The following is a 23,586-nucleotide window of genomic DNA, read 5'->3' as shown; positions in this document are numbered from 1 at the left end:
AGCCCGTGATGCACGGGGGGGTGTATAGGCAGAGGGGAGGGGCTTACACTTTTAAGTGTAATACTTTGTGTGGCCTCCGGAGGCAGAAGCTATACACCCAATTGTCTGGGTCTCCCAATTGGAGCTAGAAGAAAAGGAATTTACGGTAAGTAAACAAAATTCCCTTCTTTGGGGGGTCATGGGTTTCATATCATAGCATTTCTGTATGCAAGGTGTGGATTCGTATTGAATTGATGATGCCCTACAACTTTGTAATTCACTTTTTGTCTCTATTTTGTTCCGTTTTCGAGATAAAAATGCTACGCCCGTTGTTTTCCACCAGGTGGCGCTATAGGTGGTGTCATTGCGTAGCGCATGGCTACTTTACTATACCTAGACACCACTTCTATGCCTATAGCTGCCGCCGTTCTCAAGTTAATGGCGGTGGACAGGATATGGGTGGACACACTGTATATAGGTGCGGTGTATACAGGAGATGGGTGGACACACTGTATATAGGTGCGGTGTATACAGGAGATGGGTGGACACACTGTATATAGGTGCGGTGTATACAGGAGATTGGTGGCCACACTGTATATAGGTGCGGTGTATACAGGAGATGGGTGGCCACACTGTATATAGGTGCGGTGTATACAGGAGATGGGTGGCCACACTGAATATAGGTGCGGCGTATACAGGAGATGGGTGGACACACTGTATATAGGTGCGGTGTATACAGGAGATGGGTGGACACGCTGTATATAGGTGCGGTGTATACAGGAGATGGGTGGCCACACTATATAGGTGCGGTGTATACAGGAGATGGGTGGACACGCTGTATATAGGTGCGGTGTATACAGGAGATGGGTGGACACACTGTATATAGGTGCGGTGTATACAGGAGATGGGTGGACACACTGTATATAGGTGCGGTGTATACAGGATATGGATGGACGCACTGTATATAGGTGCGGTGTATACAGGAGATGGGTGGACACACTGTATATAGGTGCGGTGTATACAGGAGGTGGGTGGACACGCTGTATATAGGTGCGGTGTATACAGGAGATGGGTGGACACGCTGTATATAGGTGCGGTGTATACAGGAGATGGGTGGACACACTGTATATAGGTGCGATGTATACAGGAGATGGGTGGACACACTGTATATAGGTGCGGTGTATACAGGAGATGGGTGGCCATACTGTATATAGGGGCGGTGTATACAGGATATGGATGGACGCACTGTATATAGGTGCGGTGTATACAGGAGATGGGTGGACACGCTGTATATAGGTGCGGTGTATACAGGAGATGGGTGGACACGCTGTATATAGGTGCGGTGTATACAGGAGATGGGTGGACACGCTGTATATAGGTGCGGTGTATACAGGAGATGGGTGGACACACTGTATATAGGTGCGGTGTATACAGGAGATGGGTGGACACGCTGTATATAGGTGCGGTGTATACAGGAGATGGGTGGACACACTGTATATAGGTGCGGTGTATACAGGAGATGGGTGGACACACTGTATATAGGTGCGGTGTATACAGGAGATGGGTGGCCATACTGTATATAGGTGCGGTGTATACAGTATATGGATGGACGCACTGTATATAGGTGCGGTGTATACAGGATATGGGTGGACGCACTGTATATTGGTGCGGTGTATACAGGATATGGGTGGACACACTGTATATAGGTGCGGTGTATACAGGATATGGGTGGACACACTGTATATAAGTGCGGTGTATACAGGAGATGGGTGGACACACTGTATATAGGTGCGGTGTATACAGGAGATGGGTGGACACACTGTATATAGGTGCGGTGTATACAGGAGATGGGTGGACACGCTGTATATAGGTGCGGTGTATACAGGAGATGGGTGGACACGCTGTATATAGGTGCGGTGTATACAGGAGATGGGTGGACACACTGTATATAGGTGCGGTGTATACAGGAGATGGGTGGACACACTGTATATAGGTGCGGTGTATACAGGAGATGGGTGGACACACTGTATATAGGTGCGGTGTATACAGGAGATGGGTGTATGCACTGTATATAGGTGCGGTGTATACAGGAGATGGGTGGACACGCTGTACATAGGTGCGGTGTATACAGGAGATGGGTGAACACACTGTATATAGGTGCGGTGTATACAGGAGATGGGTGGACGCACTGTATATAGGTGCGGTGTATACAGGAGATGGGTGGATGCACTGTATATAAGTGCAGTGTATACAGGAGATGGGTGGACACACTGTATATAGGTGCGGTGTATACAGGAGATGGGTGTATGCACTGTATATAGGTGCGGTGTATACAGGAGATGGGTGGATGCACTGTATATAGGTGCGGTGTATACAGGAGATGGGTGGATGCACTGTATATAGGTGCAGTGTATACAGGAGATGGGTGGACACACTGTATATAGGTGCGGTGTATACAGGAGATGGGTGGATGCACTGTATATAGGTGCGGTGTATACAGGATATGGGTGGACACACTGTATATAGGTGCGGTGTATACAGGATATGGGGGACACACTGTATATAGGTGCGGTGTATACAGGAGATGGGTGGACACACTGTATATAGGTGCGGTGTATACAGGAGATGGGTGGATGCACTGTATATAGGTGCAGTGTATACAGGAGATGGGTGGACATACTGTATATAGGTGCGGTGTATACAGGATATGGATGGACGCACTGTATATAGGTGCGGTGTATACAGGATATGGGTGGACGCACTGTATATTGGTGCGGTGTATACAGGATATGGGTGGACACACTGTATATAGGTGCGGTGTATACAGGATATGGGTGGACACACTGTATATAAGTGCGGTGTATACAGGAGATGGGTGGACACACTGTATATAGGTGCGGTGTATACAGGAGATGGGTGGACACACTGTATATAGGTGCGGTGTATACAGGAGATGGGTGGACACGCTGTATATAGGTGCGGTGTATACAGGAGATGGGTGGACACGCTGTATATAGGTGCGGTGTATACAGGAGATGGGTGGACACACTGTATATAGGTGCGGTGTATACAGGAGATGGGTGGACACACTGTATATAGGTGCGGTGTATACAGGAGATGGGTGGACACACTGTATATAGGTGCGGTGTATACAGGAGATGGGTGTATGCACTGTATATAGGTGCGGTGTATACAGGAGATGGGTGGACACGCTGTATATAGGTGCGGTGTATACAGGAGATGGGTAGACACGCTGTATATAGGTGCGGTGTATACAGGAGATGGGTGGACACACTGTATATAGGTGCGGTGTATACAGGAGATGGGTGGACGCACTGTATATAGGTGCGGTGTATACAGGAGATGGGTGGATGCACTGTATATAGGTGCAGTGTATACAGGAGATGGGTGGACACACTGTATATAGGTGCGGTGTATACAGGAGATGGGTGTATGCACTGTATATAGGTGCGGTGTATACAGGAGATGGGTGGACACGCTGTATATAGGTGCGGTGTATACAGGAGATGGGTGGACACACTGTATATAGGTGCGGTGTATACAGGAGATGGGTGGACGCACTGTATATAGGTGCGGTGTATACAGGAGATGGGTGGATGCACTGTATATAGGTGCGGTGTATACAGGAGATGGGTGGACACGCTGTATATAGGTGCGGTGTATACAGGAGATGGGTGGACACACTGTATATAGGTGCGGTGTATACAGGAGATGGGTGGACACGCTGTATATAGGTGTGGTGTATACAGGATATGGGTGGACACACTGTATATAGGTGCGGTGTATACAGGAGATGGGTGGACGCACTGTATATAGGTGCGGTGTATACAGGAGATGGGTGGACACGCTCTGTATAGGTGCGGTGTATACAGGAGATGGGTGGACACGCTGTATATAGGTGCGGTGTATACAGGAGATGGGTGGACACACTGTATATAGGTGCGGTGTATACAGGATATGGGTGGACACTGTATATAGGTGCGGTGTATACAGGATATGGGTGGACACACTGTATATAGGTGCGGTGTATACAGGAGATGGGTGGACACGCTGTATATAGGTGCGGTGTATACAGGAGATGGGTGGACACACTGTATATAGGTGCGGTGTATACAGGAGATGGGTGGACACACTGTATATAGGTGCGGTGTATACAGGAGATGGGTGGACACGCTGTATATAGGTGCGGTGTATACAGGAGATGGGTGGACACGCTGTATATAGGTGCGGTGTATACAGGAGATGGGTGGACACGCTGTATATAGGTGCGGTGTATACAGGAGATGGGTGGACACGCTGTATATAGGTGCGGTGTATACAGGAGATGGGTGGACACACTGTATATAGGTGCGGTGTATACAGGATATGGATGGACGCACTGTATATAGGTGCGGTGTATACAGGATATGGGTGGACGCACTGTATATTGGTGCGGTGTATACAGGATATGGGTGGACACACTGTATATAGGTGCGGTGTATACAGGATATGGGTGGACACACTGTATATAGGTGCGGTGTATACAGGAGATGGGTGGACACGCTGTATATAGGTGCGGTGTATACAGGAGATGGGTGGACACGCTGTATATAGGTGCGGTGTATACAGGAGATGGGTGGACACGCTGTATATAGGTGCGGTGTATACAGGAGATGGGTGGACACGCTGTATATAGGTGCGGTGTATACAGGAGATGGGTGGACACACTGTATATAGGTGCAGTGTATACAGGAGATGGGTGGACACACTGTATATAGGTGCGGTGTATACAGGAGATGGGTGGACGCACTGTATATAGGTGCGGTGTATACAGGAGATGGGTGGATGCACGGTATATAGGTGCGGTGTATACAGGAGATGGGTGGACACGCTGTATATAGGTGCGGTGTATACAGGAGATGGGTGGACACGCTGTATATAGGTGTGGTGTATACAGGATATGGGTGGACACACTGTATATAGGTGCGGTGTATACAGGAGATGGGTGGACGCACTGTATATAGGTGCGGTGTATACAGGAGATGGGTGGACACGCTCTGTATAGGTGCGGTGTATACAGAAGATGGGTGGACACGCTGTATATAGGTGCGGTGTATACAGGAGATGGGTGGACACACTGTATATAGGTGCGGTGTATACAGGATATGGGTGGACACTGTATATAGGTGCGGTGTTTACAGGATATGGGTGGACACACTGCATATAGGTGTGGTGTATACAGGAGATGGGTGGACACGCTGTATATAGGTGCGGTGTATACAGGAGATGGGTGGACACACTGTATATAGGTGCGGTGTATACAGGAGATGGGTGGACACACTGTATATAGGTGCGGTGTATACAGGAGATGGGTGGGCACGCTCTGTATAGGTGCGGTGTATACAGGAGATGGGTGGACACGCTGTATATAGGTGCGGTGTATACAGGAGATGGGTGGACACACTGTATATAGGTGCGGTGTATACAGGAGATGGGTGGACACACTGTATATAGGTGCGGTGTATACAGGAGATGGGTGGACACGCTCTGTATAGGTGCGGTGTATACAGGAGATGGGTGGACACGCTGTATATAGGTGCGGTGTATACAGGAGATGGGTGGACACGCTGTATATAGGTGCGGTGTATACAGGAGATGGGTGGACACTCTGTATAGGTGCGGTGTATACAGGAGATGGGTGGACACTCTGTATATAGGTGCGGTGTATACAGGAGATGAGTGGACACACTGTATATAGGTGCGGTGTATACAGGAGATGGGTGGACACGCTGTATATAGGTGCGGTGTATACAGGATATGGGTGGACACACTGTATATAGGTGCGGTGTATACAGGAGATGGGTGGACACACTGTATATAGGTGCGGTGTATACAGGATATGGGTGGACACACTGTATATAGGTGTGGTGTATACAGGAGATGGGTGGACACACTGTATATAGGTGCGGTGTATACAGGAGATGGGTGGACACGCTCTGTATAGGTGCGGTGTATACAGGAGATGGGTGGACACATTAAATATAGGTGCGGTGTATACAGGAGATGGGTGGACACGCTGTATATAGGTGCGGTGTATACAGGAGATGGGTGGACGCACTGTATGAAGCTGGTGTTACATGATCGCAGGGCTGTGATGGTGACTGAGGCTCCTCTATGGCCCCTATGATCAGCACTGATCTATACATAGAGGACATGGAAGGCTTTGGTTATGACAGTTGTGTGTAATATGGCACTATCTTCTCTCGCAGGCTGACCAGTGCACCGGATTACAAGGTTTCCTCATTTTCCACAGCTTTGGAGGCGGCACAGGCTCAGGATTTGCATCTCTTCTGATGGAGAGACTCTCTATAGATTATGGCAAGAAGTCCAAGCTTGAGTTTGCAATCTACCCAGCACCGCAAGTGTCCACAGCAGTGGTGGAGCCATACAACTCCATACTGACCACACACACCACGCTGGAGCATTCAGATTGTGCCTTTATGGTGGACAATGAGGCCATTTATGATATTTGTCGCCGAAACTTGGACATTGAACGTCCAACATACACAAATCTCAACCGTCTCATTGGGCAGATCGTGTCGTCCATCACTGCCTCGCTGAGGTTTGATGGGGCTTTAAATGTTGATCTCACCGAATTTCAGACAAACCTGGTTCCATATCCACGTATCCATTTCCCGCTGGTCACGTACGCGCCTGTCATCTCTGCAGAGAAGGCCTACCACGAGCAGCTGTCCGTGGCTGAAATAACCAATGCCTGCTTTGAGCCTGCAAACCAGATGGTGAAGTGTGACCCCCGCCACGGCAAATACATGGCCTGCTGCATGTTATACAGGGGGGACGTGGTCCCCAAGGATGTCAACGCCGCTATCGCAACCATTAAGACAAAACGCACTATTCAGTTTGTAGACTGGTGCCCAACAGGATTCAAGGTTAGTATTAGAAACCCACCCACACCCGGCCTAAATGGAAAGTGTCATTACCAGTGCCGAGAATATTAGCACAGAATTAGATTGGTGGAAAAACCCATATAATAAAGTGAAGCCTATAGAAAAGATATACCATCACATGACTAGTGGGGTGCAGATTGTGAGATTGAAGCGGATCCACTAATTTTCCTACACATTGACATCTTAGCCCCTTCAGTCTCAGGATTGTGGGGGGTCCTAGAAGTATAACCCTACTGATAATAAAGTGATGGCATGTCCGTGCCAAGGAAAGGTCATCAATATACCAAGTCTGAAGACTCCATTAGGCCCTGTGCGCACACTGCGTTTTCTTTGTCGCTCTATTGGGAGACCCAGACAATTGGGTGTATAGGCTATGCCTCCGGAGGCCGCACAAAGTATTACACTCAAAAGTGTTAAGCCCCTCCCCTTCTGCCTATACACCCCCCGTGCTCCCACGGGCTCCTCAGTTTTATTGCTTTGTGCGAAGGAGGCAGACCTGCACACATAGCTCCACAGATTGGTCAGCAGCAGCTGCTGACCAGGTCGGATGGAAGAAAAGTGGGCCCATATAGGGCCCCCAGCATGCTCCCTTCTCACCCCACTCTTGTCGGCGGTGTTGTTAAGGTTGAGGTATCCATTGCGGGTACGGAGGCTGGAGCCCACATGCTGTTTTCCTTCCCCATCCCCCTCAGGGCTCTGGGCGAAGTGGGATCCTATCGGTCTCCAGGCACTGAGACCGTGCTTCATCGACAACTCCTGTGGAGCCTGCTGGATAGGAGCTGGGTACCGTTCAGGGACATGGCCCTGCTACTTGAAGGTACTCTGTATCCCTGTGGGGACCGCGCACGGCAACACCTCAGCTTTGCTGGGTGTGCTAGTGCACCGGGGACCGCGGCGCTGACCGGGTTAAACTGTGCCATTACACACTCAGCGTCGCTGAGTGTGTTTATATGTAGGGGCTACCGCGCTAACCGCCGCTGCCATGGGAAACTGCGGCGCGGCTGGGACTTGTAGTTCGCCGGGGACTTCGGCGCCGGCCGCGCTTTTACGGCGGCCACGCTTATACTCGAGTCCCCGGCTTTCTTGCGGCCTAGTTTCCTTTTCTCCCGCCCACAGCCCTGACAGGCAGGGGAAGGGCGGGAAGCTGCACGGAACGAGCAGCACTGAGGGCTGGAGTATGATTTCCATTCTCCACCCCCCTCACTGTGCACAGTGCAGGCACCAGCTCCCGCACTTTCTGAGCCACGCCCACGGCTCCCTCCTCTCGTCAGGACGCCGCAGCCATTCCTGTCAGCTCCTCCGACGCTGCAGAGAGGGACAAACCCTGGGAGACCCAGACACGGTCTCTGGTGGCCTCACAACCGCTTTAAAGCGGGTGGTAAGCAGCACCTGTTGGTGCTAGCCCCATGGTGCTGTAGTGTATTGATACATTATTTGTTTATAGTATACTCTTTCACTGTATGAGCACAGTTCATTCTGGCTATATACCCTATTGTGTTACTCAGGGAAAACAATAGCATGGCGCCCACAAAGGCAGGGGTGCCAAAACACAGGCTTATTATGCTGCCTGCGCCGCTTGTACGACCCAGCTGCCGGCAGGTCCCACTGACCCTCATTGTGTGCAATGTTCGGCCCCTGTGGCACTTCTTCAGCCAGAGCCTCTGCTAAGAGGGGCCCAGGGGGGCCACCTGTTGACACTGTCCAGGTGACGGGGACTGAGTTTGCAAAACTCTCTGAGACTATGGCTAAGATACTAGAAGCCTTGCAGTCCAGGCCGGTATCTCAGCAAAGGGACTCTGTTGAATCATTGTTCCCTGGCCCTCCTCAGTTGGACCAACAATGTCCTCCCGGGGTATCTCATACATCCCAGGCTGAGGGTTCTGACACAGACCCCAGTCCCAGACCGACTAAGCGAGCTCACTTAGAATTTCCCTCGACATCATATTGTGCAGGGTCTCAGAGGGGGGAATCTCTGGTTGATGATGCGGAGACAGCTGATCAGGATTCTGATCCTGAGGCCGCTCTCAATCTTGATACTCCAGACGGGGACGCCATAGTGAACGATCTTATTGCGTCCATCAATCAAATGCTGGATATTTCTCCCTCAACTCCTCCGGCGGAGGAGTCAGCTTCTCAGCAGGAGAAATTCCGTTTCAGGTTCCCCAAGCGTACACTGAGTATGTTTCTAGACCACTCTGATTTCAGAGAGGCAGTCCAGAATCACCATGCTTGTCCAGATAAGCGTTTTTTCTAAGCGCCTTAAGGATACACGTTATCCCTTTCCCCCTGACGTGGTTAAAGGTTGGACTCAGTGTCCCAAAGTGGATCCTCCAATCTCCAGACTGGCGGCTAGATCCATACTTGCAGTGGAAGATGGGGCCTCGCTTAAAGATGCCACTGACAGGCAGATGGAGCTCTGGTTGAAATCCATCTATGAAGCTATCGGAGCTTCTTTTGCCCCAGCATTCGCAGCCGTATGGGCGCTACAAGCTATCTCAGCAGGTCAAGCGCAAATTGAAGCAGCCACATGCACGTCCGCGCCACAAGTGGCATCCATTACCACCCAGACCTCGGCATTTAAGTCTTACGCTATTAATGCTGTCCTGGACTCTGCGAGCCGTACGGCGGTTGCGGCCGCCAATTCGGTGGTACTCCGCAGGGCCTTGTGGCTACGGGAATGGAAGGCAGATTCTGCTTCCAAAAAGCGCTTAACCAGTTTGCCAATTTCTGGCGACAGGCTGTTTGGCGAGCGTTTGAATGAAATCATCAAACAATCCAAGGGAAAGGATACATCCTTACCCCAGCCCAAACAGAACATACCCCAACAGAGGAGAGGGCAGTCGAGGTTTCGGTCCTTTCGGGGCGAGGGCAGGTCCCAATTCTCCTCGTCCAAAAGGTCTCAGAAAGAACAAAGGAACTCTGATGCATGGCGGTCTAAGTCACGTCCTAAAAAGACCACCGGAGGCGCCGCTAACAAAGCGGCTTCCTCATGACTTTCGACCTCCTCTAGCAGCATCCTCGGTCGGTGGCAGGCTCTCCCGCTTTTGCGACACCTGGCTGCCACAAATAAAAGACCGCTGGGTGAGAGACATTCTGTCTCTCAATTGATTCTTCAGGTCATCCCCGCCTCCCGAGCGAGCCGAGGCTCTTCTGCAGGCGCTGCGCACTCTGAAGGTAGAAGGAGTGGTGATCCCTGTTCCTCTCCAGCAACAGAGCCATGGTTTTTACTCCAACTTGTTTGTAGTCCCAAAGAAGGACGGGTCTTTCCGCCCGGTCCTGGACCTGAAACTGCTCAACAAACACGTAAAAGCCAGACGGTTCAGGATGGAATCCCTCCGCTTCGTCATCGCTTCAATGTCCCAAGGAGATTTCCTTGCATCGATCGATATCAAAGATGCTTATCTCCACGTACCGATTGCTCCAGAACACCAGCGCTTCTTGCGCTTCGCCATAGGAAACGAACAACTGCAATTCGTGGCACTGCCGTTCGGCCTGGCAACAGCCCCACGGGTTTTCACCAAGGTTATGGCTACTGTAGTAGCGCTCCTACACTCGCAGGGTTACTCGGTGATCCCGTACTTGGACGATCTGCTAATCAATCAAGGCACCTCTCAAGAGGCATGCCAACGCAGCCTCGACGCTACCCTGGAGACTCTCCAGGGTTTCGGGTGGATCATCAATTTTCCAAAGTCAAATCTGACACCGGTCCAATCACTGACGTATCTTGGCATGGAGTTTCATACCCTCTCAGCGATAGTGAAGCTTCCGCTAATCAAGCAGCAGTCACTACAGAAAGGGGTACAATCTCTCCTTCAAGGCCAGTCACACCCCTTGAGGCGCTTCATGCACTTCCTGGGGAAGATGGTGGCAGCAATGGAGGCAGTCCCTTTCGCGCAGTTTCACCTGCGTCCCCTTCAATGGGACATCCTACGCAAATGGGACAGGTAGTCGACGTCCCTCGACAGGACCGTCTCCCTCTCTCAGGCGACCAAAGCTTCCCTTCGGTGGTGGCTTCTTCCCACTTCATTATCGAAGGGGAAATCCTTCCTACCCCCATCCTGGGAAGTAGTCACGACGGACGCGAGTCTGTCAGGGTGGGGAGCGGTTTTTCTCCACCACAGGGCTCAGGGTACGTGGACCCAGCAAGAGTCCTCGCTTCAGATCAATGTTCTGGAAATACGGGCAGTGTATCTTGCCCTGAAAGCGTTCCAGCAGTGGCTGGAAGGCAAGCAGATCCGAATTCAGTCGGACAATTCCACAGCGGTGGCATACATCAACCACCAAGGCGGCACACGCAGCCGGCAAGCCTTCCAGGAAGTCCGGCGGATTTTGATGTGGGTGGAAGCCACGGCCTCCACCATATCCGCAGTTCACATCCCAGGCGTGGAAAACTGGGAAGCAGATTATCTCAGTCGCCAGGGCATGGACGCAGGGGAATGGTCCCTTCACCCGGACGTGTTTCAGGAGATCTGTTGCCACTGGGGGGTGCCGGACGTCGACCTCATGGCGTCCCGGCACAACAACAAGGTACCAATGTTCATGGCACGGTCTCAAGATCCCATAGCTATGGCGGCAGACGCCTTAGTTCAGGATTGGTCGCAGTTTCAGCTCCCTTATGTGTTTCCTCCGCTGGCACTGTTGCCCAGAGTGTTACGCAAGATCAGGGCCGACTGCCGCCGCGCCATCCTCGTCGCTCCAGACTGGCCGAGGAGGTCGTGGTACCCGGATCTGTGGCATCTCACGGTCGGCCAACCGTGGGCACTACCAGACCGAACAGACTTGCTATCTCAAGGGCCGTTTTTCCATCTGAATTCTGCGGCCCTCAACCTGACTGTGTGGCCATTGAGTCCTGGATCCTAGCGTCTCCAGGGTTATCTCAAGACGTCATTGCCACTATGAGACAGGCTAGGAAACCAACGTCCACCAAGATCTATCACAGGACGTGGAAAATTTTTCTGTCGTGGTGCTCTGCTCAGGGTTTTTCTCCCTGGCCATTTGCATTACCTACTTTTCTGTCCTTCCTTCAATCTGGACTGGAAAAGGGTTTGTCGCTCGGCTCCCTTAAGGGACAAGTCTCAGCGCTCTGTGTTTTTCCAGAAGCGCCTAGCCAGACTTCCACAGGTACGCACGTTCCTGCAGGGGGTTTGTCACATAGTTCCACCTTACAAGCGGCCGTTAGAACCCTGGGATCTAAACAGGGTGCTGATGGTTCTTCAGAAACCACCATTCGAGCCAATGAGAGATATTTCCCTCTCACGACTTTCGCAGAAAGTGGTTTTTCTAGTAGCAGTCACTTCCCTTCGGAGAGTGTCTGAGCTAGCAGCGTTGTCGTGCCAAGCCCCTTTCCTGGTGTTTCACCAGGACAAGGTGGTTCTACGTCCGGTTCCGGAATTTCTCCCTAAGGTGGTATCCCCCTTTCATCTCAATCAGGATATTTCCTTACCTTCTTTTTATCCTCATCCAGTTCACCAATGTGAAAAGGATTTGCACTTGTTAGATTTGGTGAGAGCACTCAGACTCTACATTTCTCGTACGGCGCCCCTGCGCCGCTCGGATGCACTCTTTGTCCTTGTCGCTGGCCAGCGTAAAGGGTCACAGGCTTCCAAATCAACCCTGGCTCGGTGGATCAAGGAGCCAATTATCGAAGCTTACCGTTCGGCTGGGCTTCCGGTTCCCTCAGGGCTGAAGGCCCATTCTACCAGAGCCATGGGTGCGTCCTGGGCTTTGAGGCACCAGGCTACGGCTCAGCAGGTGTGTCAGGCGGCTACCTGGTCGAGCCTGCACACTTTCACGAAGCACTATCAGGTGCATACCTATGCTTCGGCGGATGCCAGCCTAGGTAGACGAGTCCTTCAGGCGGCGGTTGCCCACCTGTAGGAAAGGGCCGTTTTAGGAAGGATTTCCCCTTCGATGATGAAGTGGGATGAAGCCACCACCGAAGGGAAGCTTTGGTTGCCTGAGAGAGGGAGACGCTCCTGTCGAGGGACGTCGGCTTCCTGTCTTATTTGCGTAGGATGTCCCATTGAAGAGGACGCAGGTGAAACTGCGCGAAAGGGACTGCCTCCATTGCTGCCACCATCTTCCCCAGGAAGTGCATGAGGCGCCTCAAGGGGTGTGACTGACCCTGAAGGAGAGATTGCACCCCCGTCTGTAGTGAACGCTGCTTGTTCAGCGGAAGCTTCACTATCGCTGAGAGGGTATGAAACTCCATGCCAAGATATGTCAGCGATTGGGCCGGTGTCAGATTTGACTTTGGAAAATTGATGATCCACCCGAAACTCTGGAGAGTCTCCAGAGTAGCGGTGAGGCTGTGCTGGCATGCCTCTTGAGAGGGAGCCTTGACCAGCAGATCGTCTAAGGGATCACCGAGTGACCCCGAGAGTGGAGGACTGCCACTACTGCAGCCATGACCTTGGTGAAAACCCGTGGGGCTGTTGCCAGGCCGAACGGCAGTGCCACGAACTGAAGGTGTTCGTCTCCTATGGCGAAGCGCAGGAAGCGCTGATGCTCTGGAGCAATCGGTACGTGGAGATAAGCATCTTTGATATCGATCGATGCAAGGAAATCTCCTTGGGACATTGAGGCGATGACGGAGCGGAGGGATTCCATCCGGAACCGCCTGGTCTTTACGTGTTTGTTGAGCAGTTTTAGGTCCAGGACAGGACGGAAAGACCCGTCCTTCTTTGGAACCACAAACAGGTTGGAGTAAAAACCGTGACCCTGTTGCTGAAGAGGAACGGGGACCACCACTCCTTCTGCCTTCAGAGTGCCCAGCGCCTGCAGAAGAGCATCGGCTCGCTCGGGAGGCGGAGATGTTCTGAAAAATCGAGTCGGAGGACGAGAGCTGAACTCTATCCTGTAACCGTGAGACAGAATGTCTCTCACCCAACGGTCTTTTACCTGTGGCAGCCAAATGTCGGAAAAGCGGGAGAGCCTGCCACCGACCCGAGGATGCGGTGTGAGGAGGACGTAAGTCATGAGGAAGCCGCCTTGGTAGCGGCACCTCCAGCGGTCTTTTTAGGGCGTGACTTAGACCGCCATGGATCGGAGTTCCTCTGATCCTTCTGAGGCCTTTTGTACGAGGAGAATTGGGACCTGCCCGCACCCCGAAAGGACCGAAACCTCGACTGTCCCCTCCTCTGTTGGGGTAATTTTGGTTTGGCCTGGGGTAAGGATGTTTCCTTTCCCTTGGATTGTTTGATGATCTCATCCAGCCTCTCACCAAACAAACGGTCGCCAGAAAAAGGCAAACTGGTTAAGCACTTTTTGGAAGCCGAATCTGCCTTCCATTCCCGTAGCCACAAGGCCCTGCGTATTGCCACCGAATTGTCGGCTGCAACCGCCGTACGGCTCGCAGAGTCCAGGACAGCATTAATAGCGTAGGACGCAAATGCCGACGTTTGAGAAGTTATGGACGCCACTTGCGGCGCAGACGTACGTGTGAGTGCGTTAATTTGCGCTTGACCCGCTGAGATAGCTTGTAGCGCCCATACGGCTGCGAATGCTGGAGCAAAAGACGCGCCGATAGCTTCATAGATGGATTTCAACCAGAGCTCCATCTGTCTGTCAGTGGCATCCTTGAGCGAAGCCCCATCTTCAACTGCAACTAAGGATCTAGCCGCCAGTCTGGAGATTGGAGGATCCACCTTGGGACACTGAGTCCAACCCTTGACCACGTCAGGGGGGAAGGGATAACGTGTATCCTTAAGGCGCTTGGAAAAACGCTTATCTGGACAAACTCGGTGTTTCTGGACTGCCTCTCTGAAATCGGAGTGATCCAGAAACATACTCGTTGTACGCTTGGGGAACCTGAAACGGAATTTCTCCTGCTGAGAGGCTGACTCCTCCGCTGGAGGAGCCGAGGGAGAAATATCCAACATTTGATGTATGGACGCGATAAGATCATTCACTATGGCGTCACCATCAGGAGTATCAAGGTTGAGAGCGGCCTCAGGCTCAGAATCCTGATCAGCTGTCTCCGCATCATCATACAGAGAGTCATCCCTCTGAGACCCTGAACAATGTGATGATGTCGAGGGAATTTCCCAGCGAGCTCGCTTAGGCGGTCTGGGGCTGCGGTCCGTGTTAGAGACCTCACCCTGGGATCTATGAGACACCCCGGGGGAACATTGTTGTTCCAACTGAGGGGAACCAGGGGGCAGTGAATCCACAGTGCCCATCGTCTGAGATACCGGTCTGGACTGCAAAGCTTCTAGAATCTTAGCCATAGTCTCAGAAAGTCTGTCAGTAAAAACTGCAAACTCCGTCCCTGTCACCTGGACAGTGTTAGCTGGTTGTTCCCCCTGGGCCCCCCTTAGCAGAGGCTCCGGCTGAGTAAGTGCCACAGGGGCCGAGCAGTGCACACAATGAGGGTCAGTGGAACCTGCCGGTAGCGAGGTTGTACATGCGGCGCAGGCAGCATAGTAAGCCTGTGTTTTGGCACCCCTGCTTCTTGTGGGCGCCATGCTGTTGTCTCCTTTGAGCAACACAACAGGGTATATAGCCAGAAATCAACTGTGCACCATACAGTGTAAAGTATAGCCTGTAAACATATAAACTATAATTACACTTCTGCACCAAGTGGGGCCAGCACCTGAGGTGCTGCTTACCGCCCGCTTAAAGCGGTTGTGTGGCCACCAGGATCCCTGCCTGGGTCCCCCAGAGCTTGTCTCCCCTCTGCAGCGTCCGAGGAGCTGACAGGAATGGCTGCCGGCGTCCTGAGGAGAGGAGGGAGCCGTGGGCGTGACCCAGAAAGTGCGGGAACTGGTGCCCCACTGTGCACAGTGAGGGGGGTGGAGTATGCAAAGCATGCTCCAGCCTTCAATGCTGCCGTGCTGTACAGCGTCCCGCCCTTCCCCTGACTGGCAGGGCTGGGGGCGGGAAGAAAAAGAGACTAGGCCCAAAAGCCGGGGACTTGAGTTATAAGCGCGGCCGCCGTATAAGCGCGGTCTGCGCGGAAGTCCCCGGCGCACTAACAGTCCCAGCCGCGCCGCAGTGTTAAAAATGGCAGCGGCGGTCACCGCGGTAGTCCCCCATACAGTAACACACTCAGCGATGCTGCAGTGTGTAATGGCACAAACGCGGTCAGCGCCGCGGTCCCCGGTGCACTAGCACACCCAGCAATGCTGGAGTGTTGCTGTGCGCAGTCCCCACGGGGACACAGAGTACCTCAAAGTAGCAGGGCCATGTCCCTGAACGATACTCGGCTCCTATCCAGCAGGGTCCTCAGGAGCTGTGGATGGAGCACGGTCTCAGTGCCTGGAGACCGATAGGATCCCACTTCACCCAGAGCCCTAAGGGGGATGGGGAAGGAAAACAGCATGTGGGCTCCAGCCTCCGTACCCGCAATGGGTACCTCAACCTTAACAACACCGCCGACAAGAGTGGGGTGAGAAGGGAGCATGCTGGGGGCCCTGTTAAGGGCCCTCTTTTCTTCCATCCGACATAGTCAGCAGCTGCTGCTGACTAAGCTGTGGAGCTATGCGTGCATGTCTGCCTCCTTCGCACAAAGCAAAAAAACTGAGGAGCCCGTGGGAGCACGGGGGGTGTATAGGCAGAAGGGGAGGGGCTTTACACTTTTAGTGTAATACTTTGTGCGGCCTCCGGAGGCATAGCCTATACACCCAATTGTCTGGGTCTCCCAATGGAGCGACAAAGAAGAAGGGAATTTTGTTACTTACCGTAAATTCCTTTTCTTCTAGCTCCTATTGGGAGACCCAGACGATTGGGTGTATAGCACTGCCTCCGGAGGCCACACAAAGCAATTACACTAAAAAGTGTAAGGCCCCTCCCCTTCTGGCTATACACCCCCAGTGGGAACACTGGCTCACCAGTTTTAGTGCAAAAGCAAGAAGGAGGAAAGCCAATAACTGGTTTAAACAAATTCACTCCGAAGTAACGTCGGAGAACTGAAAACCATTCAACATGAACAACATGTGTACCCGAAAAACAACCAAAAATCCCGAAGGACAACAGGGCGGGTGCTGGGTCTCCCAATAGGAGCTAGAAGAAAAGGAATTTACGGTAAGTAACAAAATTCCCTTCTTCTTCGGCGCTCCATTGGGAGACCCAGACGATTGGGACGTCCAAAAGCTGTCCCTGGGTGGGTAAAGAATACCCCATGTTAGAGCTGCGAAGACAGCCCTCCCCTACGGGGAGGCAACTGCCGCCTGCAGGACTCTTCTACCTAGGCTGGCGTCCGCCGAAGCATAGGTATGCACCTGATAATGTTTGGTGAAAGTGTGCAGACTCGACCAGGTAGCTGCCTGGCACACCTGTTGAGCCGTAGCCTGGTGTCGTAATGCCCAGGACGCACCAACGGCTCTGGTAGAATGGGCCTTCAGCCCTGATGGAACCGGAAGCCCAGCAGAACGGTAGGCTTCAAGAATTGGTTCTTTGATCCATCGAGCCAGGGTGGCCTTAGAAGCCTGCGACCCTTTGCGCTTACCAGCGACAAGGACAAAGAGTGCATCCGAACGGCGCAGGGGCGCCGTGCGGGAAATGTAGATTCTGAGTGCTCTCACCAGATCCAACAAATGTAGGTCCTTCTCATACCGATGAACTGCATGAGGACAAAAAGAAGGCAAAGAGATATCCTGATTAAGATGAAAAGAGGATACCACCTTCGGGAGAAACTCCTGAATGGGTCGCAGCACTACCTTGTCCTGGTGGAAGACCAGGAAGGGAGCCTTGGATGACAACGCTGCTAGCTCAGACACTCTCCGAAGAGATGTGATCGCTACCAGAAAAACCACTTTCTGTGATAGTCTAGAGAGTGAAACCTCCCTCAGAGGCTCGAAAGGCGGCTTCTGGAGGGCAACCAGTACCCTGTTCAGATCCCATGGATCTAACGGCCGCTTGTACGGGGGTACGATATGACAAACCCCCTGCAGGAACGTGCGTACCTTAGAAAGTCGTGCTAGACGCTTCTGAAAAAAGACGGATAGCGCCGAGACTTGCCCTTTAAGGGAGCCTAGCGACAAACCTTTTTCTAATCCAGATTGCAGGAAAGAAAGAAATGTAGGCAATGCAAATGGCCAGGGAGACACTCCCTGAGCAGAGCACCAGGATAAGAATATCCTCCACGTTCTGTGGTAGATCTTAGCGGACGTGGGCTTCCTAGCCTGTCTCATGGTGGCAACGACCCCATGGGATAATCCTGAAGACGCTAGGATCCAGGACTCAATGGCCACACAGTCAGGTTCAGGGCCGCAGAATTCCGATGGAAAAACGGCCCTTGGGACAGCAAGTCTGGTCTGTCTGGTAGTGCCCACGGTTGGCCGACCGTGAGATGCCACAGATCCGGATACCACGCCCTCCTTGGCCAGTCTGGGGCGACGAGTATGACGCGGCTGCAGTCGGATCTGATCTTGCGTAGCACTCTGGGCAAGAGTGCCAGAGGTGGAAACACATAAGGGAGCCGGAACTGCGACCAATCTTGCACTAAGGCGTCTGCCGCCAGAGCTCTGTGATCGCGAGACCGTGCCATGAAGGTTGGGACCTTGTTGTTGTGCCGGGACGCCATTAGGTCGACGTCCGGCCTTCCCCAGCGGCGACAGATTTCCTGAAACACGTCCGGGTGAAGGGACCATTCCCCTGCGTCCATGCCCTGGCGACTGAGGAAGTCTGCTTCCCAGTTTTCTACGCCGGGGATGTGAACTGCGGATATGGTGGAGGCCGTGGCTTCCACCCACATCAGAATCCGCCGGACTTCCTGGAAGGCTTGCCGACTGCGTGTCCCCCCTTGGTGGTTGATGTATGCCACCGCTGTGGAGTTGTCCGACTGAATTCGGATCTGCCTTCCTTCCAGCCACTGCTGGAAGGCTAGTAGGGCAAGATACACTGCTCTGATTTCCAGAACATTGATCTGAAGGGTGGACTCCTGCTGGGTCCACGTACCCTGAGCCCTGTGGTGGAGAAAAACTGCTCCCCACCCTGACAGACTCGCGTCTGTCGTGACCACCGCCCAGGACGGTGGTAGGAAGGATCTTCCCTGTGATAATGAGGTGGGACGAAGCCACCACTGCAGAGAGTCCTTGGCCGTCTGGGAAAGGGAGACTTTCCTGTCCAGGGATGTGGACTTCCCGTCCCATTGGCGGAGAATGTCCCATTGAAGTGGGCGCAGATGAAACTGCGCAAACGGAACCGCCTCCATTGCCGCCACCATCTTCCCGAGGAAGTGCATGAGGCGTCTTAAGGAGTGCGACTGACTTTGAAGGAGAGCCTGCACCCCTGTCTGTAGTGACCGCTGCTTGTCCAGCGGAAGCTTCACTATCGCTGAAAGAGTATGAAACTCCATGCCAAGATACGTCAGTGATTGGGTCGGTAACAGAGTTGACTTCGAGAAGTTGATGATCCACCCGAACGTCTGGAGAGTCTCCAGTGCAACATTCAGGCTGAGTTGGCATGCCTCCTGAGAGGGTGCCTTGACAAGTAGATCGTCCAAGTAAGGGATCACAGAGTGTCCCTGAGAGTGCAAGACTGCTACCACTGCCGCCATGACCTTGGTGAACACCCGTGGGGCTGTCGCCAGACCAAATGGCAGAGCTACGAACTGAAGATGTTCGTCTCCTATCACGAAGCGTAGAAAGCGTTGGTGCTCTGTAGCAATCGGCACGTGGAGATAAGCATCTTTGATGTCTATTGATGCTAGGAAATCTCCTTGAGACATTGAGGCAATGACTGAGCGGAGGGATTCCATCCGGAACCGCCTGGCGTTCACATGCTTGTTGAGCAGTTTTAGGTCCAGAACAGGACGGAATGAGCCGTCCTTTTTTGGCACCACGAAGAGATTGGAGTAAAAACCTTGTCCTTGTTCCCGCAGAGGAACAGGGACCACCACTCCTTCTGCTCTTAGAGAATGCACCGCCTGCAGAAGGGCATCTGCTCGGTCGGGATGTGGGGAAGTTCTGAAGAACCGAGGCGGAGGAGGAGAACTGAACTCTATCCTGTACCCGTGAGACAAAATGTCTGTTACCCACCGGTCTTTGACCTATGGGCAGCCAAATGTCGCAAAAGCGGGAGAGCCTGCCACCGACCGAGGATGCGGAGGGAGGCGGCCGAAAGTCATGAGGCTGCCGCCTTGGAAGCGGTACCTCCGGTTGCTTTCTTGGGGCGTGAGTGAGTCCGCCAGGAATCAGAGCTCCTTTGCTCTTTCTGAGTCCCCTTGGACGAGGAGAATTGGGGCTTGCCCGAGCCTCGAAAGGACCGAAACTTTGACTGCCACTTCCTCTGTTGAGGTTTGCTTGATCTGGGCTGGGGTAAGGAAGAGTCCTTACCTTTGGACTGTTTAATGATTTCCGCCAATTGCTCACCAAACAGTCTGTCTCCAGATAATGGCAAGCTGGTTAAACATTTTTTAGAAGCAGAATCTGCTTTCCATTCTTTTAACCACAAGGCTCTGCGCAAAACTACAGAGTTGGCGGATGCCATGGAGGTACGGCTCGTAGAGTCTAGTACCGCATTGATAGCGTAGGTCGCAAACGCAGTCATTTGCGTAGTTAAGGACGCCACTTGCGGCACTGCTGGACTTAAGAAAGAGTCCACCTGTGCCAGACCAGCTGAAATAGCTTGGAGCGCCCACACGGCCGCGAATGCTGGAGCAAACGACGCGCCAATAGCTTCATAGACAGATTTCAACCAAAGGTCCATCTGTCTGTCATTGGCATCTTTAAGTGAAGCCCCATCCTCCACCGCAACTATGGATCTAGCTGCCAGCCTGGATATTGGAGGGTCCACTTTTGGACACTGGGTCCAGCGTTTGACCACGTCAGGGGGAAAGGGATAACGTGTATCCTTCAGACGTTTGGAAAAACGCTTGTCCGGATTAGCATGGTGTTTCTGGATTGATGCTCTGAAGTCAGAGTGGTCCAGAAAAGTACTCAATTTACGCTTGGGATACAGGAAATGGAATTTCTCCTGCTGGGCAGCTGCCTCCTCTGCAGAAGGGGCTGGGGGAGAAATATCCAACAGCCTATTGATGGCCGCTATAAGGTCATTCACCATGGCGTCACCATCTGGCGTATCCAAATTGAGTGCGGTGTCAGGACCAGACTCCTGATCACCCACCTCTGTCTCATCATATAGAGACCCTTCTCGCTGAGACCCTGACCCGCGTGAGGACGTGGAGGGTCTCTCCCAGCGAGCTCGTTTAGGCGGCCTGGGACTGTCATCAGAGTCAGAGCCCTCAGCCTGTGATGCCTGGGACCCCCTTGAAGTACGGATTAGTTCCAACTGAGGGGGACCGGGGAACATAGACACAGCAGTGTCCATGGTCTGAGCAACTGGCCTGGACTGCAAGGTCTCCAGGATTTTTGTCATAGTCACAGACATTTTATCAGCAAAGACTGCAAATTCTGTCCCCGTCACCGGGGCAGGGATCACAGGCGTCTCTGCCTGGGCTACCACCACCATAGGCTCTGGCTGACGAAGTGCCACTGGGACTGAACATTGCACACAATGAGAGTCGTTGGAGCCTGGTGGTAGATTAGCCCCACATGCTGTACAAGCAGTGTATACAGCCCGTGCCTTGGCACCCTTGCGTTTTGTGGATGACATGTTGCTGTCTCCTCAGAGCAATAAAGGGGTATACAGCCAAGAAGCGACCGTACAGTGCAGTATATATATATATATATATCTGGTACAGGAAAAAGTACACCAATACAACACTGTGGCACTAGTGGGGCCAGCACGAATGTGCTGCTTACCGCCCGCTAAACGCGGGTGTGTGGTCGCCAGAAATCCCTAGTCTGGGTCTCCCAGAGCCTGTGTCCGTCCTCCAGCCAGACTGCATGCAGGAATGGCTGCCGGCGTCTCTGTGGAGGGGGGGGGGCGGGCCCTGGGCGTGCTCAGACCAAAAGCGGGAAACCTGCGTCCCACTGTGCCTAGTGAGAGGGCTGGAGCATATAAATAAGGCTCCAGCCCTCGGCGCTGACGATTGCACAGCGTCTGTCCCATTCCCTGATTGACAGGGAGGGGGCGGGAACGAAGCGGAGCTAGGCCGCAAAAGCCGGGGACTAAATTTATAAGCGCCGCCGCCGTAAAAGCGCGGTCGGCGCTAAGTCCCCGGCGCACTACAAGTCCCAGCCGCGCCGCCGCTCCGATAGTGGTCGGCGCGGTAGTTCCCAGCACATGAAGTCACACAGCTAAGCTGCTGTGACTCAAATCCCCGCGTGCAGCGCTACTGTCCCCGGCGCACTAACACACCCAGCAAGTCTGGCGTGTGCGTGCCTGTCTGTACGGGGACACAGAGTACCTGAAAGTTGCAGGGCCTTGTCCCTGAACGGTACCCAGCTCCGTATCCAGCAGGTTCACTGGGTCTGTGGATGGAGCCCGGCCTCAGGGCTTGGGGGCCGGTAAGATCCCACTTCCTCAGAGCCCCTCAGGGGGATGGGGAAGGAAAACAGCATGTGGGCTCCAGCCTCTGTACCCGCAATGGGTACCTCAACCTTACAAACCACAAGTGGGGTAAGAAGGGAGCATGCTGGGGGCCCTAGTATGGGCCCTCTTTTCTTCCATCCGATATAGTCAGCAGCTGCTGCTGACTAAACAGTGGAGCTATGCGTGGATGTCTGACCTCCTTCGCACAAAGCAGAAAACTGGTGAGCCAGTGATCCCACTGGGGGTGTATAGCCAGAAGGGGAGGGGCCTTACACTTTTTAGTGTAATTGCTTTGTGTGGCCTCCGGAGGCAGTGCTATACACCCAATCGTCTGGGTCTCCCAATGGAGCGCCTAAGAAAACTGAATTCCTGCAAAATATTTTGCAGGATACCGTAATTCCTCAAGGCGATGGATTGTGACTGAAGCAAAACAACGGAAGTGTGAACTTAGCCTAAATTAATGAAGAATCAGCCAAATGGGAGTTGGGAGTCTCATTACGCTGCATAGAAGCCGGCTGTCAGAGCTTACCGCTTATTACCTCTCCCCTCAGGTCGGAATCAACTACCAGCCCCCAACAGTGGTGCCCGGGGGAGACCTGGCCAAAGTGCAGCGCGCTGTGTGCATGCTGAGCAACACTACGGCCATCGCAGAGGCCTGGGCCCGGCTGGACCACAAGTTCGATCTGATGTACGCCAAGCGAGCCTTCGTGCACTGGTACGTGGGAGAGGGAATGGAGGAAGGAGAATTCTCCGAGGCCCGAGAAGATCTGGCCGCGCTGGAAAAGGACTACGAAGAAGTGGGAATAGACTCTGTATACGAGGAGGCTGAAGAGGGAGAGGAGTACTGAGGAAGGAGCAGCCGATGGGATAGGAGAGGTATTAGTGGTTATTAGCAGTTATTAGGGGTTATTAGCAGTTATTAGTGGTTATTAGCAGTTATTAGTGGTTATTAGCAGTTATTAGTGGTTATTAGCAGTTATTAGTGGTTATTAGCAGGTATTAGTGGTTATTAGCAGTTATTAGTGGTTATTAGCAGTTATTAGTGGTTATTAGCAGTTATTAGTGGTTATTAGCAGTTATTAGTGGTTATTAGCAGTTATTAGTGGTTATTAGCAGTTATTAGTGGTTATTAGCAGTTATTAGTGGTTATTAGCAGTTATTAGGGGTTATTAGCAGTTATTAGGGGTTATTAGCAGTTATTAGGGGTTATTAGCAGTTATTAGGGGTTATTAGCAGTTATTAGTGGTTATTCTGTTACTTG

At 52.6% G+C, this 23,586-nt stretch overlaps 1 protein-coding gene across 1 annotated transcript in view; it reads left to right on the top strand.

The window, feature by feature from the left end:
* LOC142263276 (tubulin alpha-3 chain-like) overlaps window positions 1-23,250 on the top strand; it is a 47,319-nt gene extending 24,069 nt beyond the window's left edge. The window contains exons 4-5 of the mRNA XM_075332205.1: window positions 6,249-6,929; window positions 22,877-23,250. Of these exons, the coding sequence (XP_075188320.1) occupies window positions 6,249-6,929; window positions 22,877-23,173 (978 nt within the window). The 3' untranslated portion in view covers window positions 23,174-23,250. The remainder of the gene's footprint in view (window positions 1-6,248; window positions 6,930-22,876) is intronic.
* Window positions 23,251-23,586: the final 336 nt, after the last annotated feature.

This window comes from Anomaloglossus baeobatrachus, unplaced genomic scaffold, assembly GCF_048569485.1.
Source record: "Anomaloglossus baeobatrachus isolate aAnoBae1 unplaced genomic scaffold, aAnoBae1.hap1 Scaffold_2567, whole genome shotgun sequence".
Classification (NCBI taxonomy): domain Eukaryota; kingdom Metazoa; phylum Chordata; class Amphibia; order Anura; family Aromobatidae; genus Anomaloglossus; species Anomaloglossus baeobatrachus.
This window is presented reverse-complemented; position numbering and strand designations above follow the sequence as displayed.